General features: G+C 30.8%; 1 protein-coding gene across 1 annotated transcript; it reads left to right on the plus strand.

The window, feature by feature from the left end:
- Positions 1 to 6,616: 6,616 nt before the first annotated feature.
- Positions 6,617 to 21,890, plus strand: LOTGIDRAFT_162739 (hypothetical protein; the record flags this gene model as incomplete). Its single annotated transcript, XM_009058740.1, has 11 exons — positions 6,617 to 6,661; positions 7,447 to 7,515; positions 8,381 to 8,453; positions 8,622 to 8,765; positions 10,425 to 10,558; positions 11,429 to 11,495; positions 12,497 to 12,499; positions 18,037 to 18,137; positions 18,883 to 18,986; positions 19,432 to 19,604; positions 21,694 to 21,890. The coding sequence occupies 11 exons, from the start codon at positions 6,617 to 6,619 to the stop codon at positions 21,888 to 21,890; spliced, it is 1,110 nt and encodes a 369-aa protein (XP_009056988.1).
- Between the last annotated feature and the right edge of the window lie 567 nt (positions 21,891 to 22,457).

Raw genomic sequence — 22,457 nt, forward strand, 5'->3', positions numbered from 1 at the left:
ATAATACAATAATGCTGTATGATAGATGATGGAATAATACAATAATGCTGTATGATAGATGATGGAAAAATACGATAAAACTGTATGATTGATGATGGAATAATACAATAAGGCTGTATGGTAGATGATGGAATAATGCAATAAGGCTGTATGATAGATGATGGAATAACACAATAATGTTGTATGATAGATGATGGAATAATACAATAATGCTGTATGATAAATGATGGAATAATACAATAATGCTGTATGATAGATGATGTAATAATACAATAATGCTGTATGATAGATGATGGAAAAATACGATAAAACTGTATGATTGATGATGGAATAATACAATAAGGCTGTATGGTAGATGATGGAATAATGCAATAAGGCTGTATGATAGATGATGGAATAACACAATAATGTTGTATGATAGATGATGGAATAATACAATAATGCTGTATGATAAATGATGGAATAATACAATAATGCTGTATGATAGATAATGGAATAATACCTCAGATGCTGATAAACTCTCACCAGGTTCTTCTTCTTCCCATTCATCATCACTATCAACTTCATAGTCTAATAAATCCTGTAGAGGTTACATTTATATATTTATAATTTCATGGATAAAACATACCTCTTTTATGGGGTTACAATCACCATTTTGGGGGGTGGGGGTTGCTTTTGGCCTTTAATATATGTAAATAGTACCATACCAATTGCACCGAACTCCTTCAAACTAAAGCTTCACTTTCATTAGACTCTATCTTTACTGGCTTCTCCACTGCCTGAGTCATGTATGTATTGCGCATGCTCTAGCAGAAATGGCTAAGAAAGCTTGATTTTGACTTTAAGGTAATTCATGAGAGTTTTAAATGAGCATAGGACACTCTTTTCAGCCAGTTTTATTTTTAAATTTTACTGACCTCATCCATTTTAAAAGGATTCCTTGCCGTTAGTTTTTGACTTTTCTTTCTCCATGTGCCATAATATGGTGGACGGTAGTTAGTGTGGAAATAAATATATTTAACATGATGTGTAAATTTTTTCACTGTTTCTGAATCATGTATAATCAATTCATCTGTATCTAATTTTCTTTGACTGAAATAAATATGATCAATGACAATCAATTTGTAACTGTACAAAATAGTTAAAAAGTTTACCCATGATTTTCCTATCTTAAGATGTATTGTGGAACAGGACCAGGGCAAAAATGAAAAAGACATACCTATACTGTTCAGGACCAGCTTTAAGAGGTTTATAGTTGATGGATTTTATATCACTAAGGTATAATTTACAGTTTTCCTGAAAAATATGTTTATCAATCATATCATTTTATCAATCACTTCATCAATCATATCATATCATTAAATCATATATCATAGCATCAATAATATAGTCTCATCACTGATCACAACATTTAAATAAATCATATATCATAGCATCAATTATTTAACTTCGCCATTTCATTCAAATACCATCATAATATTTTCATAAATCAAGTCACTTCATCAATGAATTTGTTTCATCATGTTGAATCAATTCAAACAATTCAGCAATGTGTATATGTACGTCATACAAAATAAATAGTCCGTTCTACAAGCCTTTTTTTCAAAAATCGGGGTGAGAGGGCGAATTTTTTAAATTTATTATTTATAAAGCGCTATTTTAGATTTTCAACTGGGATAAATCAGAGCAAGCGAAAATATATATTATTTACCACAAGTTTAATGTACATTTCATATTAAGGCAACAATCAGGCATTTTTGCGCCTGTAAAACAGACTATTTATTTTGTATGGCCTAACAATATCTTATTTATATGAGGTATCTATCTGTCACTAGGAATACTTTTAACATACTTTGTAAGACATTAAAACTAGGCTTAAATTATTCTTAAGAATACTCTTTTCATCATCCACATTCCAAACAGGACAATATGAACTGAAGGATAATTTTATACTAGTTGTTACCTGAGATGATTTCATGAGTGAATCTAAGTTCTGTTTTTCAGTTGATGATAAAATTCTCCAGTTACCAGAAACTCTATATGTATCTTTCTTTATTTCAATACATTCACTTGTTTTTACACTGGTAGTCACTTCAACTGGCTGCCATTAAAAAAAAAAACGATATTGATTAAGATTGGAATAGTATCTAAATCTTATGCAGTGTAACTCTATTCAAAAGGTAAAATTCAGAAATTCATCTTTGTCCTGTATGGGAGAAATCAAACAACTTATCACCAATTTTGGCATAGATGAAAATAAAAATGGGGTTGTGTTATTTTTCTGCACCAGACAGGTAGAACCATGCAGTGTGCAATGTGGGAAAAATATCCAGGGCATTAATATTAGCCTACTCTTTTTTTCTATTTCAGACTTTTGCGGTTTGTGGTATCTTTAACCTACATAGCACGCTATGCCCCAGTATATATGATCTAATACAAACAACTTGATGCTATTTCTCTATGATTACATACCTGTGGTTCTGGTACCTTCTGCTTCACAAAAAACCCTTCAAAGGCAGCTTTGGTTTTCTTTTCTTTTTTATTCTAATGAAGATATTAAAATTTTGATTAGGAGATATTTAAAGATTTCAATTTATCAACTTATGCACACTTTTAAGGAGTGCAGGTCCAGCTGAATCATTTTTTAGATCATAGATGCAAACTTAAAATTTTGAAGTTTAAAGGGACAGGTGTTCCTTTTTGGGGGGTTGATAGTCTTGAATATATGTAAAGTAGTCTTCAGAAGTACAAAAATCACATAATTCCTTCAAAATTATCTCAAACTAGGAATTTCTTTTCTTATTTCTATAGATGTATTTTCTATATAAGGCAGTGGCTCATATAGAGACGACTTGTATTCTTAACTTTCAAATGCGGATAATTCTAGCCACACATGCATTTGAAGGCTCAAATTTTGACGGTGAGCTGTGAACACTATTACCGATTAACTAAAAAATTTCTGTTTCTGAGACTAAAGTATGATTGGTCCAAAAAGAAATTGCACACCCTTCCCTTTAAATTTCAAAATCTTAAGTTTGCATCTATAATCCCTTCAAAGAAAAATTCATCTGGATATAAGGATAAGATAATACAAACCTTCTCCTCTTCTTCTCTTTTCTTTTCTTCTTCTTTTAATTTCTTTTCCTCTTCTTTCATTCGTTTCTCTTCTTCTTTCTTTTTCTTCTCTTCCATTTTTAAACTATAAATTTAATGTCAGAGGTAAAATACGTCAAATAAAACATAACTGTAATGATAATAATGAACTATATTGTATACAAGTAGGGCTGGGCTATATTGTTCAAGTTGATATCACAATATTAAGCATTAATATATCAGGATATGGATATATATCATGTTATTTCTTAAGTATCAAGAAAGTTATCAAAGCCTACTCTATCAGTTCTTGTTTCTTGCGTTTTTCTTCTTCCTTCTGTTGAAGTTTTTCCAATTTCTCTTTCTCCAACTTTTCAAGTTTCTCTTGTTTTTCACGTTCCCTCTTTTCCTGAACAACAAAACACAATATTTCAGTTGTAATTAAGAGCGAAGGTTAGTTTGGACAAAAATTCACACATCCAGTGCCCTTGCATTGTATTTAAGCATTTAGTTCTATACTACAAATGACAAAAGCTTACTTATTTACCTTTTGATGTCACAAATTAAAGAAATAATGTTTAAGATAAAAACTTCATTGGTTTTCATTATTAAATTGACAGGTGTGCCATTTTTTTCAATCAATCAGAAACTGGAAATATTTAGCTAGGCCAATCAGTGATAGTGTGAAGACTATTTTACATATATTCAAGACTAAAATCAACCCCCAAAAGTAGCGCATCTGTCCCTTTAATATGGAAAAGGGATCACAGTCTCATATAAAGTACTTTTGGCTAACAAACCTTTTCTTCTTTTTTTAATTTTTCTTTTTCTAATCTTGCTTCTTCTTGTTTTTGTTTCTTCTCTTGAATTTCCTTTTCTTTTATTAATTTCTTTTCCATTCTTTCTTTTTCTTTCTGTTCTTTAATCCTTAATCTCATTTCAGCTCTTTCTTGCTTCTTTTTTTCAGAAAGCTTAAATATGAATTAATAAATCCTCATTTTTTCGATGGAACGAATGAAACCTTTCTAAGTTTTTGATTGTGCTCGGTATCAACCCCAAATGATTCTTTTTCATGAGACAATTGTCAAAGTTGCAACAGATTTATTCGAGCCCTATAAATAAATGAAATGAATGGAGATTGACAGTACCTTAGATGCGGATTTCTTTACACCAGGAGTACCATCGGTTTTTGGTTGTGATTTTGGTGTTTCACATACCGAACTATCTAAACCATTATTAGAACTTTTACCAGGTGACGATAATAATGATAAGTCTATCTTACTCTCATCTAAACTGGACGATTTATCTAAAGATTTATCCATTTCATTTTCAGTTTCTTCTTTTTCATCATCACCATCTGATATTTCCACAATATCATCCTCAATACTACTGGATTCTTTCTTATCCTTGACATCCGTATTCGAATCAGCCTTCTTCACCGTGAAGCCTAGTTTGTTGCACGATTTTGGCGTACTTGTCTTGTTTGAATGTAACTGCTCTCCTTTCAAACTCAGCAGACCTTTTTCCGGAGTTTGTAAACTTGTAGAATGGACACCATCATTCCCACATTTATCAACATCAATGGTGGACGTAATCTCCTTTTCTTCTTGAGTTGGTTTCCGCACGAAACGTTCTAGAATGTTGTTCCTGACAGTCTTAGGCTTCACACTGATATTCAATGGTAAGTGGTCAGCTTCAGAACTAGAACTCACTTCCGGGTCATTTTCTACCACCCGAGTTTTGTTATTATTATCATTATTAACAACTTGTTTTAAAGTTTTTGGCGGTTTGGCACTTGGTGATTCTTGATCAGACAGTTTCCTCTTCTTGTTCCCACCTTTATTCTGCGTCTTGGAATCTAAAATCTTGAATGGCAGACAAACTGAAATGATTGAGATCAAATAATTATTAATTAGTTACCATAAAATCTTGAAATATGAAATGGAATGGTCTCTTAGCTGTACAGATGGGAAATTAAAACAACAATCTTCTCATAAACTTTTAAAAAAAAAAAATACAAAAAAATAGGCTTCTATCCTATGTTTTATTTAGACGATCTTTGATCGCTCCACTCTACATGTAAGTCAAAGCTAAAGCAAGTGTTATATTATGCAGGACATGCTCTCCATTCTGGTACACTAATGCTTTCTGCATTTTGGCATTTACTACCCTGATGCAACTCTCCTTCTGGCTATGACAGCTCCATATATCCATTTTGAAGAATCATGAAAATCATTGCAAAGTGGAAGCTTATCTGCTTTTCAAAATTTTAAGATCAAGACGAGGAAACAACCTAACATAAGCTTACCCTGTTTGAATTTCTTCATAGGAGGGGCATCATTTACATCAGAAATGTCTTCCATTGTTACTAATAAAATATAACAAAGAATTCTGGAACTGTTGCAGTTTGGACCCCTTTCCCTTCCCGTTGAGCTATCTATATGAAACTTGGCTGCAACACTCCAACAGTGCCAGAATTCTCTACTCAATGTGACAATTGATTAAATTACAAGGAAGAAATAAAGTGAATCGTAGGAAAAATCCTATTCTGGCAATTTCTGCTCATTCTGGGCAGCCCCCATCCCCCAAGTCCAACAGGCCTTGACCGTACGCTCTGATTTGGCCGACAAGTACAATAATTAGGCATAATGGTTCCATTCCCATCTGTCAGTCACAAGGTTGTAGAATACAATAGCTAACTGTCAATCTAACTAATGCCCGATTAGTTATTATCCTCGACTTCACTTGCTGCATAAAAACTGCCATCTCTGCACTAGTGAGGACACTGGGCATTATTTGTATTTCGTTTGCCACTGGTAAGACACCAGCCACCGCAGCAGCACTGCAGCCGTGCAGGGATGTATTTTATCTTTCGGCAAATTCGATTCTCACCTGATGTATTCAGTGCACTGTCATCCATATTTGAGGGATAATTTGTGAAAATTACAACTCTTGCATTATTATTTCTTTTTGCTATAATTTTGAGGGAAATAACAAATACCCCAAAAAATAATCATAAGTTGGCGCGAATGTTGTTGTTGACATCTCCCGCGTTATCTAGAAGAGCACTTGCTTCCGGGTTGTTTCACTCAAATAAATTCCTAAACGGATAAGGTCTATGAACCAATATTTACAAGAATTTACAAAATAAATGACAATCTTATTAAAATAGAACTACACATTTCCAGCCTATTTACGTTTAAGCAAATATTCTTTTTAATCGTGTTAGAGAGCACCTGTTTTGAAGTTTTAAGTCACAAAACCAATTTTGACGTGATTCGGAATGAAACAACCCGATCAGAACTTTCGCTTAATTTAATTGGTTTCTAATTTACCTTTACAAGATATTAATGGAATTTTTCAAGTTATATTATGACAAAACAATACATAACTGAAATTAAATTTTAGATTTTAACTAATTTATTTTGTCAATTACTGCGAGGTAGATGTGACGTCATGAGGGAAATCCAGTAGGTGTAATGACCAGTTTGTTGAGTGACATTTGTTAATCATTTCTGTCAAAATGTCGTTTGCTGGGTTAAAGAAACAATTTAATAAAGCCAACCAGGTTTGTATTTCTTCACTTAAAGCTATAATAAACACTTGATTTGAAGTATGAGTCTAGAAATATGTGGTTTTAGTAAGGAAGCGAATGAAGGATAAACAACTCTTCTAGAAATTCTGATATTGCCACAACGGCACAAGCTCGAGAACATGAGTTTTGACTGAGTAATAATTAACAAATAATTTGTGTAGACTGATGGGTGGTTAGGCTACAATACTTGAAGAAAATTCACACCTTGTTTCTGTAGAAGTTCATCTAGAAGTATCTCATTGTTAAGGTGTTTTGACTGTAGACACTTTATAACACAGTTGCCATTATTTTTATTCATTATTATGTTGATATGCTGTGATTGATTTTAATACTATCATTTGAAAATAGGACTAAACTGTGTACTATACTGAGGAATAAACACTGGCTTCAGACCTTTGCCTAGGCCTAAATTATATCTTATAGCAATCTAATCTAGGTATATAGTATAGTAATAAGTATTTCTATGTGCATGTCAGTTAATAAGACTGCATAAATGAGATTATATCAAGCTGATATAACTGATCAGCCTAAAAAGTTTTTATAAATCAATTGCCCCACCAAATTTTGTAATTGCATGACTCAAGACTCAATATGTGTTTTATGACTTTTTTTTCTTGAATGTGTTATATGACTCAAGCAAAAAATGATAAATTTAACTAAGGTAAAGAAAATATATATAGAATCTATATGCCAACATGTTGTGTATTTTATAAAATGCTTCAGACATTTTGGTGAGATGGCTATATGTTTAATTTTAGTATATGAGTGAAAAAATTGGTGGTGCTAAAGGAACAGAGCTTGATGATGAATTTATGGAAATGGAAAGAGTAAGTAGAATGGTTGATATGAAATCACCTATAAATGTATTTTAAATATAAAAGGGGAAGTTATATAATGTCTTCCTTGTTTGTAGTATATTTATTGTAGTCTGTCTTACAGATTATTTAGATAGAATTATTTTTGCTCTTGGTTACCCTTTAACCACTTCTGTAAAAAATTCAATTATTGGAGAGGTGGCTAGACAGATTAGAGCAGGATACAACAGAATTACCTTACAAGGCATGCATGTGGAGTTTATATAGCTTGACACCATCAGTTGGTCTGTCACATGCGATTTCATCTGACTTCATCCAGTTGTTCAGGCCTACATTACAATGGCAGGAATAAAAAAGAGAAAAATAATGGCAGCTGGCCTATTGTCTGTGCAAATTAAAAAGTTTTTTTGAATTTTTTTGATATATTTTAAGAGAATTGGAATATCAGTCTCAAAATAGTACTTAGAATGTATTTGCGTTGATAAAAATATGCTCATTTGTAAGTTTACATTGAAAAGAAACTCATTTCCCTCTTAGAAATTTCAACCCAAAAGTTTGGCTGAAAATGGGCCTCTGTAAAAGCAAATTTTGAAGACATAATATGTGCTTATGTTTATACTTTTATCAAAGCAAAGTCATTTTAAGACTATCAGTACCGGTATTATTTTGAGGCTGCTATTCCAAATCTCAGAAAAATAATAGAAAGAATTCAAAAAACGTTTTACTTTGCTCAGACAATTGATCTCACTTGACTTTATCTTGAAAAAAAAAATGAGTTAAAACATTCATAAGACAAATGACAAAATGAGGGAAGTAATTTGTCTACAATTAACATACTAGTAATATTTCCTCTTCAAATAATCTTTTCATTTTTCAGAAAATTGATGTTATGGGTAATTTGGTTCAAGACCTTATAGCTAAGACTCAGGAATATCTCCAACCAAACCCAGGTAAGCGACGCCTATTGTGTAGTCTTATATCCTAGCCTAATAAAAGTATCCAAGATTTTGAAGTCTTTGATTAATGAACTATATAGTAAAGCAGTAATTAAATAAGAGAAAAAGAAATTGATTATAAGAAAATAATTAATATTTGGTTTATAAAATGATTTATTTCAGCATCAAGAGCTAAATTAAGCACAATGCATACCATATCTAAGATTAGGGGTCAAGGAAAAATAGCCCCCTACCCTCAACCAGAAGGAATATTAGGTGAACATATGTCTAAACATGGGAAGGATTTAGGTGAAGATTCCGTTTTTGGTAAGTTGATATTTTTTATTTTGAAATTTCGAATTGATACCTGTACATTCAGATATCCAAAATGTTACCTCATTTATTAAGGGGGAAAAGGTTGACCTTGCGAGTGGCTGTATCCTAGAACAACTATGTTTTGAAGGACTTAATAGCAAGCAGGGGGCCTCTTGGAGTGTCTGATAAATTGTTGGATTTACTAGAGTACCAGATGGCGCTGGTGACTAAAATGGCTGAAAAAGTTTCTATTTGTTGCCAAGAGTAGCAAGTGTTCAACTTTCCATTAAAAATTTATTCTGATAGACCATTAACCATATGAATGCTTCAATCATTTTGACTGCAACACAATAGAAGACACTTTGAATTGCCCAAGCCAGCTGATCTCACCTCAAATTATCTTCACAATGTCAAGCTACTAACAACTTAGTCTTATATCTTGACTTCAATAGTCACCTTTCTTGTATCATGGAAGTTTGTAAAAGAAGCAATTTGATTGGATTGTATGCTAGCGAATACAGCCAATCAGAGGACTCGACAGAAAGTCTGTGAACACAAGACCATAATATTAACAGCCTTTCTGACAAGGGCTCTGATTGGTTATATCTGCAGCGTACAGTGAAATTGCTGCATTCCGTGATCAAGGAATATTGCAGTAAATGTACGAAGTGCATATTAGCTTTTCATTGTGAAGATGACTTCATATATATATACCAAAAATATGATCAACATTTATGCTTATAGCTTATAAAGCTTAGATTTAGTTAGTTATTAAAAAATCCAGACAATGAAATTCTCAATTATAGGCTGTAGGTCATCATCTAACTTGTCTAGCCAGTTCTCTATTACATTATAATGTAAATGATGTTATCTATTAAGTAATATATGTGTGAAACAAAACAAATTTATTAAGGTCACATAACATGGATCATTAACTTCTAGTGTTTAGGTCAAAACACTAGGTCATATACTATTAGATTATTATTCATTAGTCAGCAGAAGTTGTGACATTTGTTTTTAGTTACTACTGTGATAAATTTGAATAATAATTCTGTGATTATTGATTAGCTAACATATGACAGTGTAGCCTCAGTTGCTCCATAAGGGTAAGCCTACCCTGCCCTGCTAGTGACACGTGCCAGTGTCGTTTTTAGGAATCATGCACAGGAGGCAAGAAGGGGCCAGGAAATTGTCAGAGGGAGGGAGGGAGGGAGTTGTGGAAATACGGAAGTGGGCACTTAGTATTATATTTTGTTAAATGATATAAAATGCAACAAAATTATTGAATGGAGGATTTTTTTTTTTCAAATTTATTTCATTGAATCATCTTATGGTTATATATGGGCAGATACATACCATTGGCCTTATCTTATGGTTATATATGGGCAGATGCTTACCATTGGCCTTATCTTATGGTTATATATGGGCAGATGCTTACCATTGGCCTTATCTTATGGTTATATATGGGCAGATGCATACCATTGGCGGTATTCTCCAAATTTAAACTCTGATTTTAGGACATACTGTAATGTAATGGTTATCTAAACTAGTAATGGATTATTTTTTTCAAGCCCTGTTGAACAGTCCTTCCATCATTTATCATTTCATTGCAGTTTTACATATTTTCTAATCCCCTCATCATAATTTAATAAATATCTATTGCATTTGAAGGTCAAAGTTTAATGGAAAGTGGTGAAATATTTAAACATTTAGCAGAAGTCAAATATAGTTTGGAAGATAACGTCAAACAAACTTTCTTAGATCCTCTAACTCAATTGTTATCGAAAGAAATTAAGGAAGTTAATGTGAGTTGATTTATAGACATTAGACATGTTTTTTATCTTTCTTTGATCAAAAGAGATCCTTTTTTTTCTCAAGTGCAAATTGTGGTTTCTTTTGATTGTGGGCTTGATTGAAATCACACATATAATGTTCTTATTACAAAGGATTTATCCTTCATATGCTGATGTAGTCCAAGAAATCATGACCGTTCTACCAGCACCAACAGATAATTTTGATGGCTAGTTGCCTGGGAGAGGGTCAGAGACTAACTCTTTGAGGTGCAGGACCTCTTAGGCCATTATCATTGTAGCAATATTCCAATATTCCACAAAACCACATATTTCAACTTGAGGAAACAACCTATCAATTCATTTCAATTTGAAAAAAAAAACATGTTTGATTCTGTAAGTTTCATTTCCTGGCATTTTCTGTCATTTGCATCTGTGATACTACATCTTAGAATAAACATAAAATTTAAGTTCTCGAAATGGTCAATATGAGTATATATTCATCAGTTAACTTACCTGGTGTCATAAAGTTACAACAGAATCCCTTTAAATCTGGAAAATTGGAAAATTTATAAAACTAAGTAATTATTGAAAAACGCTTAATTTTGATATTAAGCGTTTTTCAATAGTTAATTGCATATTTATGATAATTATTAAGTTTTTTTGATTTATCGGATTATATAAGGATTCTGTTATGTTACTTATGACACCAGGTATATCTACTGGCTATTATTCGCCAAGTTTAAAATTCTTAAATTTTATGTTCATTCTAAGATGTAGTATCACTTTAAGACAAATTTTTTTTTAATTGTGAAATTTTGTTTCCAAATATCATTTGATAATTTTACGCAAAATTTTTCCACGATATTTATTTTTAAAATTTAGCATCATCGTAAAAAATTGTCAGGTAGAAGATTGGATTATGATTGTAAAAGAAGAAAGAAGGAAAAAGGTATGTGTTAATTAGTTGTTAATTGATTAGTTAATTAGTAGATTACTAGAGATTTGTTCATCTTTATTCACTAGTATATTTACTGACCTGTTCGATTTTGTTAATAAACTTGATTTTGATATTATATTTATCATATATAGAAAGGCAATATCAGGAGTATTTCTAGTGTTTTCTTCATTATCTTTCTCAATTTATGAAGGCTTATGAGACAACTTCCTTGACACAGTAAGACCACTATATCATTTACAGGGATTGTAAAGAGGTTTTTCTTAACTTTTTATGTGTATTCGGGACACTGATAGCATCGATTTGCACCTTTCCAATTTTCATTCCGATATCTTATGGTTCTGAATGGTGCAAATTGAAGCTATCAGTGGTGATACACATGAAGAATTTAGAAAATGTCTTTACAATCCCTTTAAATGATATATTGGTCTTACTTTAAGATGCTACTTTTAAACATAGATATTACACTTTAACTTGAAAATTTGTGGGCGTTAGAATCAGTGACCTTTTAGAATAATTTTTCGCATGATATTTAGTTTAAGCGAATCTGATTGGTTGAGAATCAAATCCCCGAACGCTCAAGTTCTTCAAATTTGATGTGCTTAATTACTGAAAGATTTCTGTTGGCTTGTTTTTTTTTTTTTTTTATGAAATATGAATAATAATAAAAAGAAAAAAACAAAAAATATGCCTGACATTGCCTTTGGATAAATTACATTTTTCTCATACATTTCCAAATCCATTTGTTTTTACATCTGACTTTTGAATTTTTCGATAAAATTATGAAATTTGTTTATTGTGAAGCATATTCTAAAATCCAAAGGGAAATTTTTGCCTCAAAATTCTGAAAATCTACAATGCTTAAAAGAACATCACATTTTTATTGAAAACTGTAGGGGACTTGGAAAGGTATAATATGTTCTTTAGTGTTCAACTGCTTTTTATTTCATTTTTGAACTTTATTTAATTTTTTCATTCATTTTTCTTTCCTTTAGGCGGTAAGTGTCATATGATATTATCTACACTTCAAATTGATATTGTTATTGATGTCATTAGCTAAGTATTTCATATTACTAAAAAACATTTTATTATAATAACTGTCATGTCTTTCTATCTCATGGTTATGGTCTTTCAAGCTTTCATTTTAATTCTTATCATATAAGACAGAGACAATTAAACTCTTCATCAGGGAGATAAAAAAAATAGATATGAGTATCTTTATATAATATATATTGAGTATAATCCAGTAAGGGTTTCAATATCCCACATTCTGTCAATGTTCTGTCTAGCATCAGGTCATGACATGCTTTAATTGGTTACAATTATCATCATCAGAACAAAACTGTGATAGAAAACTTGTTAGATTACAATGGAGACAAAAATATCAGAAATTTTCTTTTTTTTTAATCTAATTTTGATTAGATTTGGTTGAAACGAGCCCTCCTCCACCAGTGCATTTGTGATAACACTTGTCTTATTCTGGCTGTACCTCACTTGCTGCTAGTCAATATTTTCCAATAAGTTCTGAGAACATTGTTTTCACCACATGCTGTGAAATAATTGCAACAAAGCTTATACATGAATGATTATGTCTAGTGGCTGGTTCTAATTTTCCAGCTATACTTTTGTTGTAAAATATTGATTTTTTTAAGAACACAATAAATACATTCTAGTTCACTGGCAGTACTCACACCTTGTATCATTCATTACTTGACAGTCCATTTGTTTTCATTAAAGCTACATGTATATCAATCAAAATAAAATATTTGGAGGAGGTGAGGGGCTGGGGGGGGAACATGGATGGAAAGGTTCGTGTGCAGTGCATGTCAAAATTTTGGGGATGTTTTTCTTTGAGTTAATCTATAGGACAAATTTCTTATGCAGGACAATTTCTAGTCCGAAACATCTGACTCTATTCCAGCCTCTGATGGATATTTTGACAGTTGTCAGCTGGATTAGAGTCAGAAGAAAAAAGACCATTCTAGGTCTATGTCACTCAATAATTCTAGCGAAAGTTTTGCATTGATTATTAGAGTATATTTGTGACAATCTTGAAAGTGGATCAAAGTTTGACTGAACACGATTATTTCAAAAACTTCTTAAGATCTTGAAATTTGTGAAGTAATCTGGGATTAAAACTTCAAAAGGACATAGATCTGCATTTAATTTAGAGTCTTGTTGACATAACATATTGTATATAATAATCTCATATCACATGAAGAAATCTTGATCTAGAGATCTGATTGGTCAAAATGATCACTTCCACAATATTAACCAATCAGTGTTCTGGATTAATTAGTTATGTTTTTGATTTTTAAGCCCCACAAAGAGAAATTTGGTTTCATAATCGGATGTTAATATAAGCTCTTTTAACACCCTTTTAATATAAAAATGTTATTAATAATAAGGTTATATGATTATTATAAGATAATGACTCAATCTATGAGATATATAAAACTGATCTATATATCACTTATATTAATTAATTCATTAGGTATTAACCTGTAGGCTATGGTATTTGATTAGATAATGTTATTAGGAAATAATAAGAAAACAACTTCTAATAAGGTAATAATGATTTATGTATAGGAAAAATTGGTTCTCCAATGCCTAAAGCATATATATTAAGTGTAACCCTCTTGAAATTAGTGAAATAGATTTAATTTAAAGAATTGTATTTCAGAAGGTAATATTCAAATTAAAATTAGATTTTGTGTATAAGTATATAAACAAATCAAGCAATGTCTCAATTCTTAAAGTGCAAACATATATCAAGCAATATCTCAATTCTTCTAAAAGTACAAATATATATCAAGCATTATCTGAATTCTTCTAAAAGTACAAATATATATCAAGCAATATCTCAATTCTTCTAAAAGTACAAATATATATCAAGCATTATCTGAATTCTTCTAAAAGTACAAATATATATTAAGCAATATCTCAATTCTTCTAAAAGTACAAATATATATCAAGCATTATCTCAATTCTTCTAAAAGTACAAATGTATATCAAGCAATATCTCAATTCTTAAAGTACAAATATATATCAAGCAATATCTCAATTCTTCTAAAAGTACAAATGTATATCAAGCAATATCTCAATTCTTCTAAAAGTACAAATATATATCAAGCAATATCTCAATTCTTCTAAAAGTACAAATATATATCAAGCAATATCTCAATTCTTCTAAAAGTACAAATATATATCAAGCAATATCTCAATTCTTCTGAAAGTACAAATATATATCAAGCATTATCTGAATTCTTCTAAAAGTACAAATAAATATCAAGCAATATCTCAATTCTTCTGAAAGTACAAATATATATCAAGCATTATCTGAATTCTTCTAAAAGTACAAATAAATAACTTATAGTATAAGTATATAATATCTCAATTCTTGTTTAAGAATAAATAAACATATCAAGCAATATCTCAATTCCAGTATAATAACAACTGTAAATAAATGAATCAAAAGAGTATTTTGTAGAGATTTTTGTGTTCTAGTGTTCTAGTATATGTGTCGTTGCACAAGGTGGTGGTTGCTTTTAAATCTTCTTTCATCATATTTAGTTACTGTAGTTCCTATATCATGTTAGCTAGATTCATTCAATTGTTGTAATCATTTTCTTTTCAAAGTTTTTCAAATTTAAGTCATTTTCACCTTTTTTCCCCCAAAAATAGAAACTTTACTTGATTCAGTAACTATTCTGTACCTTATTTCATGTAACAAACATTACATTTTTCTCTGCATGGCCGTGTTTATACAGTCGCAGGTAGTATTATTATCTAGTTTTAATTTACCTTATATACTCTAATAAAGGCTCGGGGTTCTTAGTTATTAAACATTTAGTCATAAGAGAGGTTATGTAAGGTGACTATACATTGGTTACCAGTAAATCTAAATAGCAATTCATTTGGTCTAAAGTAAATAGAAGAGTTGGTGTAAAACAGTCATTAAAATAGGCCACTTGCTTAACCAGTTTCTATTAAAGGGATTGTTAAAAAGTTTTTTAAATTTTTGTGTGTATCACTGGTACACTGATAGTATCAATTTGCACCATTCAAATTTCAAATCAGACGTCTTGTCTGACGATCCATCTACTGGCAGATAAAGCTCAAATTTCCTGCTATTTATATGTTTTATTTACTACATGACCTCTCTCCATATTTTCTAACTGCTTTATTCTTTTATTATGGTATGGTATGCAATTTATTCTGCTCAATTTATGTTATAAGCTTACTGATACCGTATGTCAGTGATATAGGTTACAGAAGCTGACTTGGGAATGTGTCTTGTGATTTGATGGGACAATATACAGAGTGTGCATGTTAAAGATCCCTTGACAGTTGGAAATTTAAAAAAGAGTTACCTAATATCACTGTCCTGGCAAAATTGTGGTTAGTTTGTGAAAATATTGTTAAAAATTAAGAAAGGAAGAAACAACTATATTTTACAAGGATAACAACTTGGATTCACAGTTAAGGATCCTTTCTACCAGCTGATCCTTGACCAAACCTCTTGGCATTGATCTTTTCCACATTATCCGTACCCATTAACAGCTGGGTCGACTGGAATTATTGAGATCAGAAGCCACAGCTGCCATTCGCTCAACTTAACCAAGCAAATGACGTCATGTAAAAAAAACAATGCTCTAACTAACTGTGCTGTAGGTGCATGTATTGGATGAAAATTTTGGTACATTTGAATAGAATTGTCTTGAAGTAAACCGTAGAGTATCAGGCTTGATTTAAATTATGACAGATTTGGTTTTGTCAGCTAGTTTAGTGGATATTTCTGCTTGACACAATACATACTAAACTAAGTTCATGCGCAATTCTTATCTTCCTGGTTGTAACCTTGAAACCTATGATAGTCAAATGAAAGCTGGTGGGTAAAGGAAATATTAATGGCTATGTTTTTGCTAGGCTGACTTCGTGTTATGAAGTCATAATGCTCATAATTCATTTACAAAACTATCATTCAAATTTTGTGTAAGAGTGATGTCTTGCATTCTGAAGTGTAAATGCATCCTGGTTTCTCAACCCAATTTAAATCGCTACGTTTTTTTGTCACCAGTTGTTTTGAATGACCATAATTACTATGAAATGTTTCAAAAGGATTGACCGGTGCCTTTCTGGTGGTCCTCAAGGGTTAGTAGGACATCAGGTTGTAGGTTATGAACATTATTAGCAAGGAAAAGAGTCAAGCTTCATGTCTGTGGTATAGCATACTGGAATAGTACTTATCTCTTGCATTCTGTATATATCAAAGAATGTTTATTATATATAGCTTACTCAGTACTATAGGTCTATTGCCAAATATTATGGGCTGGTGGTTTTTAGTATATAATGTTCTACTAGTATATATATATATATATATATATATATATATGAGCTTACTGGACAATAAAATATTTACAATTCTTAAGTTAATACAAAACACAGTGACATGTTATGCATGTTTGCAGTGTATAGTTTTTTTTGGATAACAGTTATGCATGAACTTTGTAATTCTTTTGGCATGCCATTTATTTTGTTGATTTGAATTATGCATGTGGTTTTTGTTTGTTTAGATTTATCCAGGTCAAGTTTAAAGTCATTATAAATAATTTAAAGAAAAAGGAAATGTATTGTTGGCTTTTAAAATTAAAACTGTAATCTTGGTACATGGCCATTATTTCCTGTTATAATAACAGAAGTAGTTTTATCAAATGACACCACTTAACTTCAAATTCTAAAACCTAGTTCAGAGTTTAAGTTTATGTTAAAGTTCAATTAAAATTTTTTTATTTCGTTTTAATCATTTATATGTAATTAAATTATATACCATATTTTGTAGATGTCCATAATATTCAATCCTTTGATTGCAGAAATTTTTGAAATTTTTTTACCACATAAAAAAAAAAGATCACGATATAGCTTACTCGTGAAGTCTTATCTGTTCCCCCAAGTTTCTAAAATTTGTGTCCACTAATGGTGTGGGCACAAAAGCGGTCTTGGTCAGAGATTTTTGTTGCCGGCTTGAATCTTCAGTAAAATCTCGCTTGTTCCCGTGCTTCCACGACAAGATTATCATGATGCCAACAAGTTTGATAATTGTCTCCGATAGTTTTATCATCTGCAAGAAAGACCATCATCATCCAATCAGATTCCTTTTCCTTTCAATTGCATGCTCCGCACATGATTATCAACAAGGTGGAAAACGACTGACAGAAGATTTTTGTCTCGTGCCTGTGCCAGTTGACAAAAGTGTCCGACCAAGATCGCTTGTATGTTCGCACCTCTAATGAAATATAAATTAGAAATGTTAAAAGTAATGGGTAGCCTTTTTTATGAGTTATAAAAGTGACCAAAATTATATCTAGACCATATTGTTGATTTTCCTCTATCAAAAAACATATTATTCACCATAAAAATCCAATTAGAAATCAAAAATTTTCTCTGCACTACAGGATGAGTATTATGGTTGGATTTGTGTCTATAAAACTAAAGAATGTTGTTATTGGATATAAATGAAATGTTGTTTTTATAGGAGCAAATGTAACAGAAGATGATTTGAGTATGGCGGAAGAGAAATTTGATGAAACTAAAACATTAACTGAAACAGCCATGAATAATTTATTAGATAATGAGGTATCCATCTATTGTTTCTCCATTTTTTATTATAACTACATCAATTATTAATATACTAACAATAAATTTAGTTAGACAATATTCAAAAACATCAAATCCAGTGAGAAACAATTTTTTTTTGTAAAGAAAAGAGTGAGCTTTTTTTAGTCTACTGTTTTTGTACTCTGGTAAATCAAACAATGCCAATTTCTCTGTAGTGGTTTTAAATATCAACTTCAAAATATAACTATTCTGACTATGTTGAGCTTTGAATTGAATTTGAATTGAATTGACATAGATACTCAAAATAAAATTTATAACTGTATGCCATTTGTCTTAGAATTTCTTCGGTCCATGGTTCAGTATTTTTACTTTTAAAATCGACTCACTTCCCTCCCAGAAAACTCACGTGAAATTGACCTACTTTTAGGACTAAAAATGTCCCCTCTGTAAAATTATGTTTACAAATAATAACTTTTCCATTGGTTGACATTTTCAGCAATCCAAAAACAATCTAAAACTCTGAATAGTATTTTGTAGTTGATATTTCAATTCATTGGCAAACGATTGGCAAAATTCAATTCAGAAATCATGGTAGTCAGAAAGTACTTTCGAAATTACTAAACCATGGCTTGTTCAATTCTATATAATGATTCTTAAGAGTTTAGCATTGTCCCAACTTTAATTCTGGCTCATCAGTAATATATCCTTTTGTTAAAAGATGTTTTAAGGTTTATCAATTGATATCCTAATGAATGTTTTTCAGGTGGAACAAATAGCACAGCTTCAGGCATTTATAGAGGCCCAAACTAATTATCATAGACAAGCCATGGAAGCATTACAATCATTATGTGAAACATTGGAAGAGAAGTATGTATTTTTCAATAGTTGTTTGGTCCAACAGTGCAACCACATTTGGGTTCCTAATTTTTTTGGTATACATGTAACACATTCTGAACTCTGGTCCAACCTGTTTTACTAAATTTCTCGGTCAATTCCATGATTTCAGAACCTGCAGAACCTATCAATCACAAAGAATAGAATTACCTCCCTTGTACTAGAATAGTATACATAGTTAGCATTAACCTTCCTTCCAAAACATTTCTCATGAAAATTACATACAGAATAAAAAAAAATTTCTGTAAAATCTCATTAACAAATAATAACTTTTTGTAATTTTCTTCAAATCAGAGTCAAAGTTGCATTTGGAGTTGATATTTCAATAATACAATAATGGTCGAACATTATAGGAATATATATTTTTTATTTTTTTTATGGTTACACATTTTAATAAACCGTTATATTTTTTTTTCAGGAGAAATGAAGCAGCTAATAAACCTCGAAATGAACATATCCCCAAACGTATTTCATCATTTAGACGTAGCCCCTCACCATCACCACTATATGAAACACCACATGATAATAATATGGGTAATTCAGGTAGCTACAATTTTGGATCCTCTGCACCTCCTAATTATAACCAATCGGGTATGCATGTTATTTTTTTTTGTTTTGTTTTTTATTATTTGGATTATGCTATGTTTGATTTGTCATGCTGTTCATTATATCTTGCTTGAAAACTTGAAAAAGAAGTTAAAAAGATTGTAAAGGTGTTTTCTAATTTTTTTTATTGTGTAGGGACACTGATAGCATCAATTTGCACCATTCCAATTTTCAATCAGACGTCTTGATTTTTGATGCTATCAGTGTCCCTGATAAATATAATGAATTTAGGAAACCTCTTTACAATCCCTTTTAGGACTGTACAGTCAATTTTGACATGTTTTCTTTGAATTTAAAATCTAAATTATAGAAGATATTGTTAAAGGGACAAGGCTCAACATCCATTAGATCAATTGTACCTAATTCTCATTAGAAGTGTTAACAGCTTACCGTTGAAATTATCTGCATTTAAAAGTATTTTTAAGATTGATAATTTTTTTTATTATTTGCAAGTGCAGAATTAGTTCTAGTTTATTTGATAGAGCATGCTTTTAATTTATTTTTTTATATATAATTTTGTTTCGTAATGCAAATTTGAAAAATATTAATTTCTCATGATTTGAAACAAATTTGCATTTCAATGAAAATTGCATGAGTTTTGTCTTGATTAATTCCCTAAGTATCATGAGAATATTATTAAATTTTTGACAGATTGGATGCCTGAATAGGTAATCTTTGATGCTCATTGGCAGATTTTTGTCAATACAAAATAATTTTTGCTTATTTTCAAATATTTTTTTCTTATGTCAGGCCTTTTTCCTCATTAAGTTCAATTTAATTTTTCTGCAATCTGATTAATCAGAGAATATCCCTGCCAACCGTGATCTGACAAAATGCATCCTTAAATTGTGTTCAATGGAATTTTGATGCAGAAGTGTCAAAAGTTGTCATAATTTATTTTTATCAATCAAAAACAGTGTTAAAAATTAATTAACAAAACAAAACTGAACAATGAACAGCCTATTATTCCCCATTATTCCTCACAAGTTTATTGAAGAAAGCTTTTGATTGGTTGATTGTATGAATTTCCTAGAACATGTGTTACTAAACAGTTTGTCAGATCATGATTGACAAGTGAAGTTAACAGCAGAAAAATAAAAAACAAAAGATCTCATTTTGCATGTTAATTAAAAAGGTTTTTCTGTGGTGATTGATTAAATTATAAAGACATTTTTCTAGTATGAAATAAATTTATCATCCATTTTTGATGTCATTAAACACAAGGCTACTATGATAATGTGTTTTTTTTTCTATTTAATTTATGCTAACAATAGGATATGATGGATTTGATAATAATTTTGATAATAATTATGATGGTGAGTTAAGGTGTTGTCATCCCAAAATAACTTATTAAAACATTCACCTATTGAAATATTACCATTTTTGCACTTGTGTCGATAAATAAAATTTTACCAATGAGTTTAAAGTGAATTCCAAATATTAGTTTCAAAATCGTTCTAATATTCCAAAAATGAAAATTCAGTCAATCAAATACTGTCGAAAGTGTTAAGTCTAAACATTGCCACCTTTTCCAAGATTTTGAACATTAAATTGTTTCTTATGACTATAGATTTGTACCAAATTTTTACTTCAATCACATTTTAAAGGAACATATGTGCCATTTTTTTTTAACCAATCATAACTTATTCTCACGAACGGGAATTTTTTTAGCTAAACCAATCAGTAATAATATTTTCAACTCACCGTTGAAATTTGAGTTGTCTTTTCTTGAGACACTGCCATATAGAAAAGACATCTATAGTTCATAAGAAATTCCTAGTTTGAGATATTTTTAAAGGAATTATGTTACATTCGTACAATTGTAGTACTTCTAAAAAGTATTAAGATATATTCAAGACTCAAATCAACCCCCTAAAATGGCACATCTGGTCCTTTAAGGTGAACTTGATTTTAAGAAAGGTGTAATTAGATGTAGATTAAGTATAATAAAACAATGAAAATTATTTATCTTGTACCATAATCATATTGTCATCAAAAATCAAAAATCTTTGCCATTCAGTTTGATCTGATCATTAAACTTTAATACTTAATGATTTTAACCTTTAAATTTCAGTTTCCAACAAACAGCAAGCCAAATGTGAAGCTTTATATGATTTTGAACCAGAGAATGAAGGTGAACTGGGTTTCCGGGAAGGTGATACTATAACATTATTAAGTCATATTGATGAGAATTGGTGCGAAGGATCATTAAATGGGGTTGTGGGTTATTTCCCTACCAATTATGTGAATATACTTGTTCCTTTACAATGATGTCTCCAACACTATCATCATGTATTATTGGTCTCCTTTTTTTTCTTATGTTTACAATCCATATGTATTTTGATTTCTCTTTAAGGGATTGTGGGAAGATTTTCTGAACTTTTTATGTTCCCTAGGATATTATTTATGCCTTGTGCAATAGTGACGCTAAAGCTCAAAGACTTAGTTTAGTGGAATTGCTAGATCCACAGATGTCTGACTGAAATGCTATCAGTTTCCCCAATTCACATAAAAAGTTTAGAGGTCCCTCTTTACAATCCCTTCAAAATATTTTATTTAAGACAATCTCCCATTAAAATACAAGTGAATTCGAGACTTTCTATAAATCATCTAAAACACTATATAGAAATATAGAACTAGAGTAATAGTAGTCATCTTTTTAACCAGTGTTGGTATAGAAGCACTGGTCAAGGTCTGTGAATTATTGTTAAATGCTTTAGATTGTGAAAGGTTGCAGTGCAAATGTTGATTACAAAAATGACAGTACAGTACAGACGATGGATGGAATTTTATGTATTAGTTAGATTTAGAAAGAGATGATATGGTATTAATTTAATT

This window comes from Lottia gigantea (assembly GCF_000327385.1).
Source record: "Lottia gigantea unplaced genomic scaffold LOTGIsca_35, whole genome shotgun sequence".
NCBI lineage: Eukaryota > Metazoa > Mollusca > Gastropoda > Lottiidae > Lottia > Lottia gigantea.